The sequence below is a fragment of the Triticum dicoccoides genome, chromosome 4A, assembly GCF_002162155.2.
Source record: "Triticum dicoccoides isolate Atlit2015 ecotype Zavitan chromosome 4A, WEW_v2.0, whole genome shotgun sequence".
NCBI classification, from domain to species: domain Eukaryota; kingdom Viridiplantae; phylum Streptophyta; class Magnoliopsida; order Poales; family Poaceae; genus Triticum; species Triticum dicoccoides.
In genome coordinates, this window is record NC_041386.1 from 104,594,413 (window position 1) to 104,609,452 (window position 15,040).

The 15,040-nt window shown below is 48.1% G+C and overlaps 4 protein-coding genes across 4 annotated transcripts; 3 read left to right on the plus strand and 1 right to left on the minus strand.

Annotated features, from left to right (window-relative positions):
* The first annotated feature begins 2,341 nt into the window (after positions 1-2,341).
* LOC119285260 (pentatricopeptide repeat-containing protein At5g59600-like) lies at positions 2,342-4,330 on the plus strand. Its single transcript, XM_037564500.1, has one exon. The coding sequence runs from the start codon at positions 2,418-2,420 to the stop codon at positions 3,819-3,821; it is 1,404 nt and encodes a 467-aa protein (XP_037420397.1). The 5' UTR covers positions 2,342-2,417; the 3' UTR covers positions 3,822-4,330.
* Positions 4,331-4,440: 110 nt separating this feature from the next.
* LOC119285259 (hsp70 nucleotide exchange factor FES1-like) lies at positions 4,441-7,788 on the minus strand. The gene is made up of 6 exons (XM_037564499.1): positions 7,505-7,788; positions 7,267-7,412; positions 6,575-6,625; positions 5,548-5,769; positions 5,356-5,458; positions 4,441-5,273 (listed from the first exon to the last, which is right to left on the minus strand). The coding sequence occupies exons 1-6, from the start codon at positions 7,588-7,590 to the stop codon at positions 4,736-4,738; spliced, it is 1,146 nt and encodes a 381-aa protein (XP_037420396.1). The 5' UTR covers positions 7,591-7,788; the 3' UTR covers positions 4,441-4,735.
* A 146-nt stretch (positions 7,789-7,934) lies between these two features.
* LOC119285261 lies at positions 7,935-14,377 on the plus strand. The gene is made up of 3 exons (XM_037564501.1): positions 7,935-8,292; positions 10,444-10,637; positions 14,128-14,377. The coding sequence occupies exons 1-2, from the start codon at positions 8,002-8,004 to the stop codon at positions 10,579-10,581; spliced, it is 429 nt and encodes a 142-aa protein (XP_037420398.1). The 5' UTR covers positions 7,935-8,001; the 3' UTR covers positions 10,582-10,637; positions 14,128-14,377.
* LOC119285258 lies at positions 8,305-10,592 on the plus strand. The gene is made up of 2 exons (XM_037564498.1): positions 8,305-10,095; positions 10,465-10,592. Exon 1 carries the CDS (start codon positions 8,350-8,352, stop codon positions 9,835-9,837), a length of 1,488 nt encoding a protein of 495 aa, XP_037420395.1. The 5' UTR covers positions 8,305-8,349; the 3' UTR covers positions 9,838-10,095; positions 10,465-10,592.
* Positions 14,378-15,040: the final 663 nt, after the last annotated feature.

Consider the following 15,040-nt stretch of genomic DNA (forward strand, 5'->3'; position numbering starts at 1 on the left):
AACCGGTCAATCCCTTCTCCTTCCGCATCGCTGCTTACTCTTTCCCTCGAGATCTCATTCAGATGACAACTTCATGTGTTGTCTATAGATGGAAATCCTGAAGTAGTGGCACTTTTACTTTAATTTTATCTAGAGCATGGCAACTCCTGTGTATTAGGCTTTTATACATGGAATCCCTTTTTGAATCTTTTTTTTTGCATCATGTAGCATGACAACTTTTGTGCTACAACACGACAATTCTCTTTGTTGTAGCATGTCAATTTTCTCTAATATAGAGCAAAAGCATTAGTCATAACACAAAACGGTGCATTCCTGTTGATATTCCAAGCTGCTTTGGCATGAGCCTGAAAATCACTCTTCATTAAACACCAATTCTCAAACTTAAACGATTGTTTCGGCCTACGAAACTGCCATATAATAGGAGCATGGTCACTCAAAATAATCGGAAAATTAAGCGCTTTCGTGTTAGGGCAAACAACACACCAATCAGAATTAATAAGATAACGGTCTAAATGTTGGTAAAGAGGATTGAAAGTATGTTGTCTAGTGCGCCAAGTATAAGTCGGACTGCTGTAACTGATGTCAAAGAGACCACGGTTCTTCACCAAAGTGTGGAAAGCAGTCATACGGTAATAACTTACGTTGACTTTACATTTATCTACATCATACATGATATCGTTAAGGTCTCCCATACATATCATAGGCTTTACATAGGTTATCATGCACAAAATTCTCAACGCGCTCCCATATTACATTAGTCTGGCAGTGGTATGGGTCTCCACAGATACATACAAAACCAAACTCAATACCCGTGGCTATATGAACTACATTTGTTAAGATAGCATAAAATGAGGCACTATCCACATAGACATTCAGCTCATCATTCCACATCAGCCATAATCCTTCAAAAGATCCCCTTGAAGGAACTACAATGCTATCGAAGATATCAAAACAGTTTATAAGATCATTGGAGGAAACTTTAGAGGATTTAATTTTTGAAGTAAAAATTACCAGTGCCAATGTGGAGTGGATGAGGTTTGCCAGGAACGACATACACTCATTGCGGAGTCCCCACCCCATACCCCGACAATTCCATGTGATCATCTTCATGGTGCCGGTGGCAAGTAAGAGCCCAGTGTCACTTCTCAATTAGAGATTGAAAGATTCTCCCAGTGTGACCTTCAACACATACGGGACCATCGTAGAGGGGCAATCCGGCAACCAGTGCTAGAAGAGACTGCCGGGAGCGACTGATATGGTGTGGAGAGGGTAGGGGACGATGGAATGGCCCGATCAAGAAGGGAGAGAAACCAGAGACGAGTGGCAGGGTGGGAATAGGGGCCAGCGTAAGCGGGAAGGCAAATACGAGAGAAGAGCATATGTGAGGTGGGCGAATGTGGGGATCGGCCGCTGCTGCTGGGATAAGCGAAATCGGCAAGCAACAACCCAAATAGAGAAGGAAGGCCCTTCAGAAAATATAGGGAAGGAAGGCCAGTCTAGGTGAGTATAGAAGCAACGATATGGGGGAGGAATCGGAAGGGAGAGAGCGGGAGAAGGAGAACCGGGGAAGAGATCAGGAAGAGGGGGAATTAGGGAGGAGATCATTCGAGGGAGATCCGAAGGAGGAGGAAGACGACAAGATGTCAGTCACCGGCATATCGCCAATCGACAAGGGTAGTTGTTGGAGAGATTTTCCGAGGTCCAAAACCCCAATAAGACGATTATGCTTTAGAATAAAGTTATTGATTTTCTTTCTTTCTTAGTAATACGTGTTTCATTATATCATAGGATGATAGTACAAGCCATTTATATACCGACCTAAAAAAACAAAAAAAACAAAAAAATGCTAGCCTTTACACAAAGAAATACTAGTCAAGAAGTAAAATTACAATCAAGATCGAAGAATCATCTAAGCTTGACATCAATGCCTGTCACTTCCCACTGACACCACCACAAAAGTAACCAAAGGAAAAAAAAATGACGGATCACCTTCACACCAAGCTCGATGCGGCTCTATCGCTGATATGCAACTTTGCGGACCTCCAAGGTAGCTCATCAATGGCAAAACCATTACCGTTGAACAAATCAAACAATGACATCACCCGAACACGCCATCAAACTCCAGATCTGGCACCATCACACGACTAGAACTTTGGAGGAGAAAACCATACCTGTCATCTACGAACCACAAACCCAGCACAATCATTTCAGATGCCACTGATACATACCACAATCTGCATTTGCTACTGAACTACATTCGAGACTCCGCAGTCTGAAAATACGAGTGTGTATTTCAGGCTGTTCAGAATTCCACCAGCTCCACAAAATTCAGGAAATAGCTGCTCCGCGGTTTTTAACTACAACTTCACCAACTTCGGAAGTGGAGTTGTGGAGAGGGCCTTCGAGTCGGCAAGCAAATGCGCGGAGCCGAAACTAGCTCATGGATGAAGCAGCTCGCCAGCTCTTCCCGGCAAGGTCGCCACGGCCACGCGCTCCATCTCTTTTTCACCCGCCTGAGCCTCCAGGCCAGCATCGCCGGCACGGTGGACCCCTACCCTGCTTCCGTGCCGACCGCCCTCCGCGCCTGCGCGCACCTCGCCGACGCTGCCTCCGGCCGCCTCATCCACGCGCTCGTGCTCACGCGCCCCGCCCTCGCCTCGGACAAAGTCGTCGCGACCGCGCTGCTCGACATGTACGCCAAGTGCGGCCTCATTCCAAGCGCCCGCAAGGTGTTCGATGAAATGCCGGCGAGAGACCTCGTCGTCTGGAACGCGCTGCTCGCCGGCTACGCGCGGCACGGGCTTCCAGAGCACGCGCTGGCGCTGGCTGTCAAGATGCGGGGCCTCGGCCTGAGCCCCGATCTGGTCACCTGGAATGCTGCCGTGTCGGGCTTTGCCATGGCCGGCGATGGCAGAATGGCCAGCGATCTGGTCGGCGCCATGCAAGAGGACGGGTTCCAGCCAGATGTGGTGACATGGACGACGCTCGTCTCTGGCTCGGTGCTGAACTTCCAGTACGGCAGAGCGCGAACCCTGTTCCGGGAAATGGTGGCCGGTGGCGCCCGTGTCCTGCCAAGCTCGGCCACGCTTAGTAGCATCTTGCCAGCATTTGCCGGAGTCGGTGACACAAAGCATGGGAAGGAGGTCCACGGCTACGCTGTCGTGACCGGTGTCGAGCAGGAGCTCACGGTGAGCAGCGCGCTCGTCGACATGTACGCCAAGTCCGGGCTTGTGCACGAAGCGTGCCGCTTGTTCGACAAAATGGCAGAAAGGAGCACCGTGACATGGAATTCCATGATCTTCGGGCTGGCGAATTCCGGCCACTGCCGGGAAGCAGTCAGCCTCTTCGACCGGATGCTGGGCGAAGAAGCGACGCCGGACCACCTGACGTTCACCGCCGTTCTGACGGCTTGCAGCTACGGTGGCATGGTCGAGGCCGGGAAGGCATTGTACCAGCGCATGCGAGATGAGCGCGGCATCGTGCCGAGGCTGGAGCACTACGCCTGCATGGTGCATTTGCTGGGCCGAGCCGGGAGGCTCGTCGAGGCGCACGATTTCATCAGGGCGATGCCCGTGGAGCCCGACTGCTTCGTCTGGGGGGCGCTGCTCGGTGCCTGCCGGAGTCACGGGAACGTCGAGCTCGCGGAGCTGGCGGCGTCCCGCGTGCGCACCGTCGAGCCAGAAAACGCTGCGAGCTACGTGCTGCTCTCGGGCGCGCTGGCAGATGCTGGCAAGCAGAACGACGTTCTCAAGATCAAAAGGTTGGTGAAGAGACGGCGGCTGAAGAAGCTTGACGGTTGCAGCTGGCTAGAGACGTCCTAGCTATGGCAACGATAAGCAGGCTAAAAGCATTACTAGTAGAACCCTCAAACCTTCACTAGCATTTTAAGGGTCCAAAAATAATATTTTTATACATTTTTACGGATTGAAAAACAGGGACAAAGATTAGAACTCTCAAACCCAACCCTTATAACATAATATTCTCCATCAACGACGTTGTCGTTGTGCGCGGGAGGTCGACGGGGTTGCCGCCGGCGACGGGGGCGACTAGCAGCGGCGGTCGCGGGCGTGGACGCGGGAGTTGGGAGGATTTTTCCCTCCCGCGCGAGTATAACCGCCAAATGAGGGTTGGGATAGGTTTTGCTCCCCAACCCTTACTTTTAAGGATTGGGAAAGGGTTTGAGGATTGGACCTTTAAAAAAATTTGAGGGTTTGAGGGTTAAGGGGTTCTAGTCTACGGCTTTTTTCGAGAAAACTGTAAAAAAACAGTTATTTTTGGGGGTTTGAGGGCTCTACTAGTAATGTTCTAACATCATGTGCACTGTCGAGCAGTAGCACAATTATGTGATCATGGCGTGGGAAGAATAGCAGCAGCATGTGCAATGTCGAGCTCTGGTTAGTTCATTCGCTCCGTCACCTCCTTTCCACAAAACCTACATAATGACTTCTGCAATATTTATTGGTAATTATGGTTCATATTAGTACATACGACTGTCAATATTTAGACAACACATTACAATTACATACACATACTCGAGCATAGGGTGACATTATTGCAGACTGCAAATTATACACAACACTCAACAACAAGATACCACTTCAGACTCGGATTATTGACTCGAATTACACAGTTGATAGAACTAGCCCTGACATTTCTAGCTATAGATAAAGGACATCAAACGCCTAGTCTCTCCTCTTCACGTAGGTGCCCAGTTCAGGATGATCAATTTGATCAATTACTCTGAGTTACCTGGTGCTGGACCTAGAAGCAGCATAATTCCTCCCGCAGTTCCATTTCCTGGATCTGATCTCTCATCAGGACTAGGAGGTGCCCTCTGCAATGGAGCTCGGCGCAGTGGCTCGAAGAATCTACCAGCCACATCAGGAGGTTGTTCAAAAGATTCCTCTCCAGGCAGAACGACAAATCCTTCCCGGTGAAGTGTGGATGGCTCATGGTAGCATGCAATCCACAATGAGTCAACGAGTTGCCTTTCCTCTCGTGCAGCATCAAGATCTTCAGGAGCCATCATCCTTATGCTCTGTATACGCCCCCAGAGAAGCCGTCGTAGCCTGTCCTGCTCTGCTAGTAAACTCCTATTCCCCAGTGTTGTGTCCTTTGCAAGCTCAAGCAGGCCTCCTAATGCCGCTTCTCGAACACCAGAGTCATCACTGGATACCAAACGCATCATAAGACGAGGAAATCCTAGCTGTGCAAATACCGAGCAATCGGAATGGCTTTCACTGAGCAGATGGTGAGTCAGGCTTAGTGCTTTCCTGTCAGAGAAGACACGTGTCTGTCACAAGCATGCTAGCGGGACATTTGGCGAATATACTCGGGCTAGATCAATTATGTTACCTCTGAAACCTTGCACTCTCTGTATTTAAGGCGTCTCTCAGTCCTGCATATCCATTGGCTAGACGAAATGCAGCAACTCCTGGTTTGTTGTTCCGAATCAAGGCTGAACATGATGAGAGCGAATTGTCAAACCAGAAACTTAACAGACACATATTGGGTACAGCATCTGAACAGAAAGAGGAAAGTACTTACAGGATAGTGCACCAAGAGCCTTTATGCGTGCAGTGAGATCAGGATCTGATGTAAAATTGGATACAAGTGGCTCAAAACCACTAGCTTCCATGACCAGCTGCTGGCTAGTCGGATTGTTTTGAACAACCGTTGTTACCACATCAGCTGCTTTGGCTCGGATGCGTGCATTAGTATTTCTGAGGTACCTAATAACTGGAACCAAGCCACCAACAGAATGCAGATCTAGCATACCAGAGGAACAAACGGGGAAATCAATAAACAATGACCTGTAATCATAACTGAAAAGCTCACACAGGCAATATATTCACAATGCTTTGGTGATTGCATGACCCTTGTTTCTGCATTTCAAGCTTGTTATCGATCTATTCATTCATCAAACAATTCTGGGCACGCAACAATCTTTTGGACCCTAACAGATCAGCTCCCCTTGGAAGTTGTAATACTAGCATAGTGGAAGGGGAAGCTGAGAATTCACCTGAAGAGCAGTGTTTTATTGGCAAAACCCACTACAGTTGCCTCCATCCATTTGTTTAGCCACCTCAAGAGAAACTACATATCCCTTTGAATCATCCAGTGACGTGAATGTTTTCAGTTTGACACCAGTAAAGTATGTCTTCCAAGTGCTACCTTTGTTTCCTACAGATGGAACTGTAGGTTCAACTCAAGGTAATAAATCCGAGTTCACGTCACAGAAATGCAATAATAATAATAACAACAATACATCTGCAGAACTTTAGTGCTTTCACGATCACTAACCCGTAGCAGTGGAGTACTAAGGACGAGTTGCGGAAATCAGAAAGTTCAGTGGACACTGGGACTTCAATTGTTTAGAAATTAGAATAGTAAAAAATGTTGTGTAAGGACATTGCTTGACTGAGATCTCTGCGTGGCTGCGTGAGTATCCCAAGAGGACGTCAAAAGGATATGACTTATGCCTCCCATGCTAAGCCAATTCATACACCATAGTTGGACCATGGTATTCCATGAGTAGCAAGGAATGTAAAAATATAACAATGATCAGACATACCATTTGCTATGTCGATAGACTCGACATGTACTTGCAGCTCTGCGAGCAAATCTGCAACGGTCACAAGTAATTAATCAGCACCAATCAAGGGCAAACAAAAATACTAGTGTTATTGGGCTAAGATAAGATTATAACAAATGACAATCTTCAAAAGAGGCCTAACATTTTGAAGGACGAGACAAAGGGTTTTATTCCCGTTGACCTGAAAAGCTTTGGTGAATTATGAATACCAATCGCAATGTTACGGATTACAGAATATTCAGAATGCTGGAACATTCCTAACTGCCGCATATGTTTCACCTAAAAATTGTTCAAAATAATCATATTCCAATCTTTCTAAGGGCGGGCAAATTGTTACCACTATTCCACGCATCCAGCATCCTCAGTTTATCCAAATTCTCAAATCCACTCTAATACTACAAATCCACTGTCGCCAACCGGCAAGTGTGAATTACGAATACCAATCGCAATGTTGCGAATTACAGAATATTCAGAATGCTGGGAATATTCAGAATCGCATATGTTTCACCTAAATTGTTCAGAACCATGCATATTCCAGTCTTTTCAAGGGTGGGCAAATGGTTAGCACCACAATTCCACACATCCATCATCCTTACTCTATCATCAAAACTCTACAATCCAAGCTAATACTACCAATCGACCACCGTTCATCCTCGACGACTGATCCGTACCTTCGATGTCCTCGGGCGTGATGCCCTGCGCCTCCAGGACGGAGAGCGGGGTTCTCATCAGCAGCGCGATCTCCCTCAGACGGCCCACCACGTCCTCCGCCATGTGCCGCTCCACCGCCTCCGCCAGCCACCTCCGCTCCTCCTCACTGCACAACACAGCACACCACACGCTTGCCTCAGCCGCAGCCCAAATGAAAACAGCAGAAGACATAAAGCCTCCATTTTCCCTTCGCCCCACCTGATGTCGCGCGAAGGCCGCGCGCCGTCCATGTAGGAGAGGCTCCATTTGAGCAGCCTCGCCCAGCTCATCCGATCCCCGGCCATCCCGGACCTCTCCCGCTCCCGAATCACAATCCCACGACGCCGCCGGCGAAGCGAGGCGGAACCACCACCGGGCTGCGGTGTCGCGGTTAGTCGAGTGCGTTGCGGTGAGCGCTCGTTCGTTGGCTTTCTCTTCCTCGAGTGCGTGTCAGAGACAAACTGGCGAGGCGAATGCGGACGGGTCCGGCCGCGCGGCACAGCGGTGGCGTCCTCATCGGTTTCCTTCGTCTGGATGGGGATGGATTTCTCTGGAATTCTCTCGGCCGCTCGGCGCGCGACACGGCAGGCCTCGGCCCATCCACTCTGCCCGGTACGGGCCCATTGAGCGCCAGATTGGCCCATCCATTTCCCCGTTCGTTCCGACCGTTCATTTGCATCCCCTTTCCTTCCGCTGGCGCGAGGGACGGGAAGATAATGGCGGCAGCGTGCTCCCTCTCTCCCCTCCCTCTCGCGCCACCCGCGATACCCAGGCCAGCGCTCTTCTCGAGGTGCGTCGCTGCTCCGCGCCGTGGTAGGAATGCCGGGGCAGGCACCGGGCGCTTGCGCCTCGCCAGGAGGCTGCGCCCGCCTGCCGCCGCCATCGAAGAGGTGGAGCAGACCGAGGCCATGATGAGGGTGGCCGCCGACGACGACAGCATCACCGCCACCGTGGTGTCGGTGCTGCTCACGGTCTCGTTCGTCGGGCTCTCCCTCCTCACAATCGGGGTGCGTGACGCGTCTGTTCTTTGTTGTCTGTCGAATCAGTTCGCTCCCCCTTGAATAATGAATGGTGGGAACTACGTGGCCGAATTCTTTTTGATAAACCACGACGTCGAGGAAAAGATGGGAGCAGCAACGGCTCGCTCCCCCGACCCCGACCCTGCGCCCCTCCACCAGCCCTCACCGGCGGCGGCCACCCCGGCCCCGCCGGCCACCCTCTCAGCGCCTCGCGTACTCCCTCGCCCACGGCCGCGGCCCCCTGCCTGTAGGATTCGAGCGGAGAATGGAGGTCAGAGGGAGGTCCAGATCAACCGCTCGCGCTGCTCCAAGGCTGCGTCGACGACCACTCCGGCTCCGCCGCCCGCCGCCCCCGCCTCCATTGTCGGCTCCGTCTCCACTGAGCCGCCGGAGCCTCGGGCGTCCCCCAAAGTTGGGCTCCCCCAGCTCGATCCAGATCAGGCGGATCTGGATTCCGTCTCCCTGTCGCCTCCGGCTGACCGGAGCCCTGCTCCTGCAGATGTGACGGAGGTTCTGCTTGGGGCCAAGAGTGGCTGCACAGCCGTTGTTGGTGAGAAGGAGGTGGAGTTGGCTCTGCTGTTGCATCCGGCGGCCACACATGGCGTCGTCCCCTGTGTGCAGATCCCGCCTTGCCCCGATGTTGGGGATGGGGCCGAAGTTGCTGCCTTGGTTACGCAGTCGTCGCCGGGTGAAGATGCTGAGTTCGTGCCGTGCACGCTGCTGACCGTCGCCGAAGGCCTCACTTCCGGCGCTGCAATGATGGGGGAGCTGGCGCCGCTGGCGACGAATGCTGCTGTGGATTGTGTGTCATCAGCTTCTTGCTTTTCCGTGCCGTCTTCTTGTGATACAGCGCAGGCCGTGGATGCTCAGCCTGGGGAAGGTCCTTGGATTTTCGTAGGACGAAAGGGTCGTCCCCGTGGCGATGTGCGTTGTGACCATGCTTCTCAATCTGCAAAGCTTGTGCAAGCTGCGGCCTTCAGACGGAGAACCTATGGACGATGTTTCCGCTGCTTGGCTCCGGACCACAAGGCCGCCTTCTGCCGCGACCCGATTCGATGCCTCACATGTCTCCGCTCTGGGCACCGTGAGAGGGATTGTTGCCTTCGCCTCTCCTCCGTCAGAGCTCCTCGCCGCTGTGCGCGTGCCTTTCCAGCTCCGCCATGTCCGTCCTCTGATAGCCGCTCTTGGGCTTCCGTTGTTGCTCCTGTAGTGCATGCTGAAGTTCTCGAGTCTGTGAGGTTTTCTGAAGCTTCTAGTGGAGGTAGTTCTGATCATGAGGTTGTGGCAAAATCTTCTGAATCCTTGCTTGCCTCGAGTGGTTCTGATCCTCAGGTCATGATGGAGCTGGCGCTCCGTCCATTGCATAAGCTTGAGGACTCTTTGTGCTTGTGGTTGGCACGTGCAACCAGCTTACTGGAGCGGGCGGAGGCATCAGTTGGTCTGCAGGGGTCGTTGCCGACGACGCAGGCGGCGCTGGTGGCAAACCACAGGGACCAAGGTACTGAGGCATTGGCAACACCATGCAGCCGCTGACCTTGGGGTTAGTTGCTCCGGTGGTGACCACTGAGATCAGCCTAGCTAGTTCTATCTCCGATGAAGTACAGGCTGTTGCAAAAGGCTGCGCTTTCGCGATTGATGAAGGTGACACTTTGCATGACTTAACCGAGCTGATCAAATGCCTCATTGCCATGCCTGCGATCACCCAGGGATTGATTCGCCTTGTCAAAGCGGAGCAGACCAAACATGCCAACCAGGTGGTATGTGCCGCCGTGAGGGTCAACTCTGCAACATGTTAGTTGCCGCTTTGTTTCCTCTTCTACGGTATTTTTTATTTTGGGAGTAGTTCGCATGAGGTTTCGCGGGTTTGCTTGTTGCGAGGCGTCATCCGCGGTGTCGGGCGTTAGGTGTTTGAGTTCTAGTGTGGGCTTGGCCCTCGATGTATCGGTTTTCGCTCAGTTTTCCGGCAATTAACTGGGCAGCTATCTTCTTCTTAATTAATGAAAAAGGCAAAGCTTTTGCCTCTGTTTCGAAAAAATAATAATGAATGGTGGCGAATTGCGTTGATGGACAGTGTTATTTTTGGATTTCGGTGCTGATTTCGTAGGTATTTTCTGGTTTGTGTTTTTGCTGGAAATTCAGGTGATCTATCTGGCGGTGCAGGACTTCTTGCAGAAGAGGGAGAGCGAGAAGTTTGAGAGGGAGGAGGCTGAGAGGCAGAAAGAGGAGGCGAGGCAGAAGAGGGCCAAGGCCAGGGGAAAGAAAAGAAATCGACGATGACTGCTTCTTCAGTAACCTCAGTGTGAGAACCCATGGCTGGTTCTTCTGTAACCTCGGTGAGCAATTCTTAGCTTTTCTACCTTTGCTTCTTGGAATGGCAGTAATATTAGATCCAATATTACAAATTTAGTATTGGTGAGTTTGTCTCATTTTCTACCAAGCACTAGAATATGACTAGCAAAATTATTCGACCAGACCTCCCAAAAAAAATGTATTCAGCCACCGTATATGCTACAAGCAGAAATTTGTACTTTAGCCGCGGGTAAAATGCTTACGGTGTGACAGCAAAACTCTATTACATGTTTTACCATCAGATGCATTGTCATACTGGACCAAAGAAACATCTCACACTCACATTTGAAAGTTTTTCTTTTAAAAATATCTCACAGAAACATGTTTTTAGATGGAAGACGTGCCCAGCTTTACAGATATGAAGTCCCAAACCGGCCATCAAGATAGCAAAACAGGATAAACTAATAGTAGCAATGTTCTATGAGTTCATCATTTTTACAAGAAAACTCTAGACAGAAGACAAATACAAAAGAACCAACACATCGAATTTTGTACTATGGATACAAAAGAACCATGACACTCGCATATGGACGTATTCATGCACACCTCAAAAAATAGTATTCAACCACCGTATATGCTACTATCAGAAATTTGTACTTCAGCCACAGAGCAGAAAAATGGAGAGGGGGTTTGCTGACCCATGGTTCAGCTGGTCCATATCTCTAAACCGCAGGATGCGGATTTTGGTATCTCGAGATCCATACAGCATTGTGAACTCAATGAGTATAGTGCACAATATCCAAAGTCTAATTAAAGTGCGTAGTATCCAATATTTACATTTTTAGAGCACCGGTTTTGTGCTTTTTTATCTCCCAGAGCACAAAATGGATCATTTATTCATAAAATTTTGCACCCATACAGAAGACGTGAACACATACAATGTCAAACAAAATACAGATTTTCTTTTAATGTATTTTTAACGATTTTACCATGTGTTGTGCTTTGCGTTTGTGTGCTAGGTGGGATTAAAAATATGATGAGCTACAGTAGCCTATGCTGAAAAGCGTGTATCCCCACACGAATAAACGGTAGATAGCCATGGTTCAACCAACTATTAAAAAAAAGAATATTTATGGTGTCACAACAAACTTTATTACGTGTTATGCCATTAGATGCATTGTCATACTGGATCAAAGGAAGAAACATCTCACACAAACATATGAAAGTTTTTCTTTTGAAAATATCTGACAAACTACATGTTTTTAGACTAAAGGCGTGAGGCGCGCCCAACTTTACAGATATATAAACCCTCAATTCGGCCATCAAGGTCACAAAAACAGGATAAAAATAACTGGAAAAAATGGTATACTGAGTTCATTAGTTTTACAAGAAACAAACAACAACAACCACAACAACCAGGTTGGGTTAGGCTAGAGTTGAAACCCATAAGATCTTGAAACCAAGTCATGGTTCTGGCACGTGGATAACTAACTTCCACGCACCCCTGTCCATGGCTAGTTCTTTGGTGATATTCCAGTCCTTCAGATCTCTCTTTACGACTCCTCCCATGTCAAGTTTGGTCTACCCCGGTCTCTCTTGATATTATAAGCGCGCTTTAACCGTCCACTGTGCACTTACGCTTATGGAGGCCTGCGTTGTGTATGCGCAAACCATCTCAAACAATGTTGTGCAGTGATCTAATTGCTTTAACCGTCCGCTATGCACTAGCGCTTCTTGTCCTAAGACTTCACCGTCGGCATTGACATAACGTTAGATGGATGCTCTAGCCAAAGCTCACCCCATATAGCGCATTTTTATATGCAATACACTTTTATTTTGCCATACAGCTAATTTTTTGTTCAATTGGCCTAGTCTGCTTATCTTTCTGAATTCAAGAAAGCTAAACCCTGGATTGTGCATTAGAAGTGAGCATCATGGTTATACAATACTGTTCAAGTGCCCATAAGCATGTTAATTACTTTTTATTGCTACACTTGGGTTCCACCCTCAGAGAATTAATCTGGTGTTTTCTCCTGTTACGGTGCTTCCATGCCACGTCGACCAATGCTTACATGCACGCTCGTCGAAAGTCACATATGCATTTCTCTTAAGATGATTATTTTGTTGACAAGGGGAATGTGGACAGTGTCAACAATATATGATTACTGCTCTATACAACATCATTTTCACCACTTAATCCGCTTACATTCTCATAATCATTCACAGATGGCTATACCAGTTGGCTGATGTTAACACATCAGCTAATTTTGCATAGAACATGTTTCTCGAAAAATAAATGCACAGAATACATGTGGGCCTCTATCTTTTCTTTGTGACATTTTGGTATATAACAGGAAGGTAGAGAGAACATTTCAGGTCCTGCCACCCCATGAAAAATTATACTATTCTTTGTTGAAAATTCCAACAATATTGACATAGAATCAATCTATCATGTCATATAATTTGTTATTTGAATCTGGCATAGATTTCCAAACAAAAAAGACAAATTCACCACCCAATCTTCTTACGTTCTTGATCATTCAGAAATGGAAGGATGGAGGTGATGCCAGCTGGCAGATGTTAACAGAGCAGCTAAATTTGCATCCAGCGCATGTGGGCCTCTGTCTTTTTCTTTGTGTCTATTTGGTACATAACAGGAAGGTAGAAACATGAGAACATATCAGGTCCTGTCACCCCTCGAAAAAATTGTACAATCCTTCATTGGAAATTCCGACAACATTGACATGGAATGGTCTATCATGTCATATAATTTGTTAGATGAATCTGATCTAGATTTCCAGACAAAAAAGACAAATTCACCACAGTTTGCTTACATTCTTAGCATCCTTCAGAAATGGAAGGATCGTGGTCATACCAGCTGGCAGATGTTAATAGAGCAGCTAAAAATTTGCATCAAACGCATGTGGGCCTCTGTATTTTCTTTGGGACTGGTTGGTAACAGGAAGGTAGAAAACATCAGATCATGTTAGGGCCTGCCACCCCTGGGAAAATGATACAGTTGTTCTTTGAGAGTTCCGATAACATGGATATAAAATCAATCTAACATGTCATATAATATCTTACAAAAATCTGGTCTAGAATCGGTGACCCAAAATAGAAAATTTGTTATGAGGGCAAAAGGATAAACATAAAGCTAATATTTATAGTTTTCTCTTTATACTTTATGCAGGAGGCTAGATTATATAAATGATTTATCTAAAGTTTTTTCTCGAAATTTTTGAATGACCACTCACATCGCTTTCGGAGGGACAGTAGCATGGTAGGCTGGTAGCACCATAATGTGATGGCAATGGATATGTTCTCCACAAAAACAGAAAAATAATGTTACTTGACCTTTCAAATTGGTCGTCTTTGTTTGCCTTTTTGAACTCGGAGCATGTATTTAGTCGTCCGTGTTGTATCTGTGGCTAGAATCCACTTTTGCCCTTTAGTAATTCCTGATGTTCAAAATTCCATTCGGCTATACTTTGAGTTATGCATTCACTCACGGTGTTCTATTCGGTATCAATGCAGATCATTCTCTGGGATATGATTTTTGTGCTGGTTTCGTGTCATTTTGACGTTGCGGCGGCTCCTTTCTCGTGTTAGTTCAGTTCAAATGAGCTCCGTGTCCTGTCAGTTATTCAGGATGTGAGTCGTGAGTAAGAGTGTATGTACTGCAAATGCATGGTAAATTATATATCTCGGTGAGTTGACTCGTCAACATGTTACACACGTGTCATTTTCATTTGAATACGAATCAGATGACATGCTTTTGATGATATATATATAGACCAAAGAGGAATTCTCTTCCTCTTTTTGAAAAGAACACTATAGCACATTTTCGTTAGTCAAAATGAGGACCTAAAAACCGACGCCGACCGAATAAAACCTGACGCGTGCGGTCTCCCGTCCTGAAACAAGGCACCCTTCTGCTGTCGAGGCCAACCAACAGTTTGCTGAAAAGTTTGGACAACCCCAAAACACTTGCATTGAAAACAAAGGCCGAAGCACTAAGCATCAAAGCAGCCTTTCTGCTGGTTGAATTTCTACACGCCGCATGATGATATATTTCAGAAGTTTTTTTTCTCTTTTGAGAAACCTGATGATTATTTTAGATGTTCCGTCGTTCGTGTGGCGACGCTGGATTCGGGCAGGTTTGGCAGCGCCCTTTTCTCTCGTACATACGCGCGAGCCCTGAAAACGACAGCCAGCGCACCCGTCCATGTTCGTTGGGCGTTGCTTTCCCTTGTGGAAGCGCGAACCAACGGGGAGAAACCTGGTCCGTCCATTCTGAGATGCGCCGATGCCGAGGGCCCACGTGGGCAAAAGGTCCCGGTGAAGCCCCCGCAGCTGGATACTGCTGGTCCGCTGGATGTTCGTGGCATGGACGGTGGTGGATGGACATGTGTAGCCTCGGCGGAACCTTGGAAATGAAAGCGGTTGC

What these genes read in the sequence shown, in the direction of transcription:
- LOC119285260 (XM_037564500.1), top strand. Translation starts at nt 2,418, where the DNA reads ATGCGCGGAGCCGAAACTAGCTCATGGATGAAGCAGCTCGCCAGCTCT.
- LOC119285259 (XM_037564499.1), bottom strand. Translation starts at nt 7,590, where the DNA reads ATGGCCGGGGATCGGATGAGCTGGGCGAGGCTGCTCAAATGGAGCCTC. An exon ending in CACGCCCGAGGACATCGAAG is followed by an intron (nt 6,626 to 7,266) that starts GTACGGATCAGT and finishes TGACCGTTGCAG; the next exon opens with ATTTGCTCGCAGAGCTGCAA. An exon ending in GGCTCTTGGTGCACTATCCT is followed by an intron (nt 5,459 to 5,547) that starts GTAAGTACTTTC and finishes CATCATGTTCAG; the next exon opens with CCTTGATTCGGAACAACAAA.
- LOC119285261 (XM_037564501.1), top strand. Translation starts at nt 8,002, where the DNA reads ATGGCGGCAGCGTGCTCCCTCTCTCCCCTCCCTCTCGCGCCACCCGCG. An exon ending in TCTCCCTCCTCACAATCGGG is followed by an intron (nt 8,293 to 10,443) that starts GTGCGTGACGCG and finishes CTGGAAATTCAG; the next exon opens with GTGATCTATCTGGCGGTGCA.
- LOC119285258 (XM_037564498.1), top strand. Translation starts at nt 8,350, where the DNA reads ATGAATGGTGGGAACTACGTGGCCGAATTCTTTTTGATAAACCACGAC.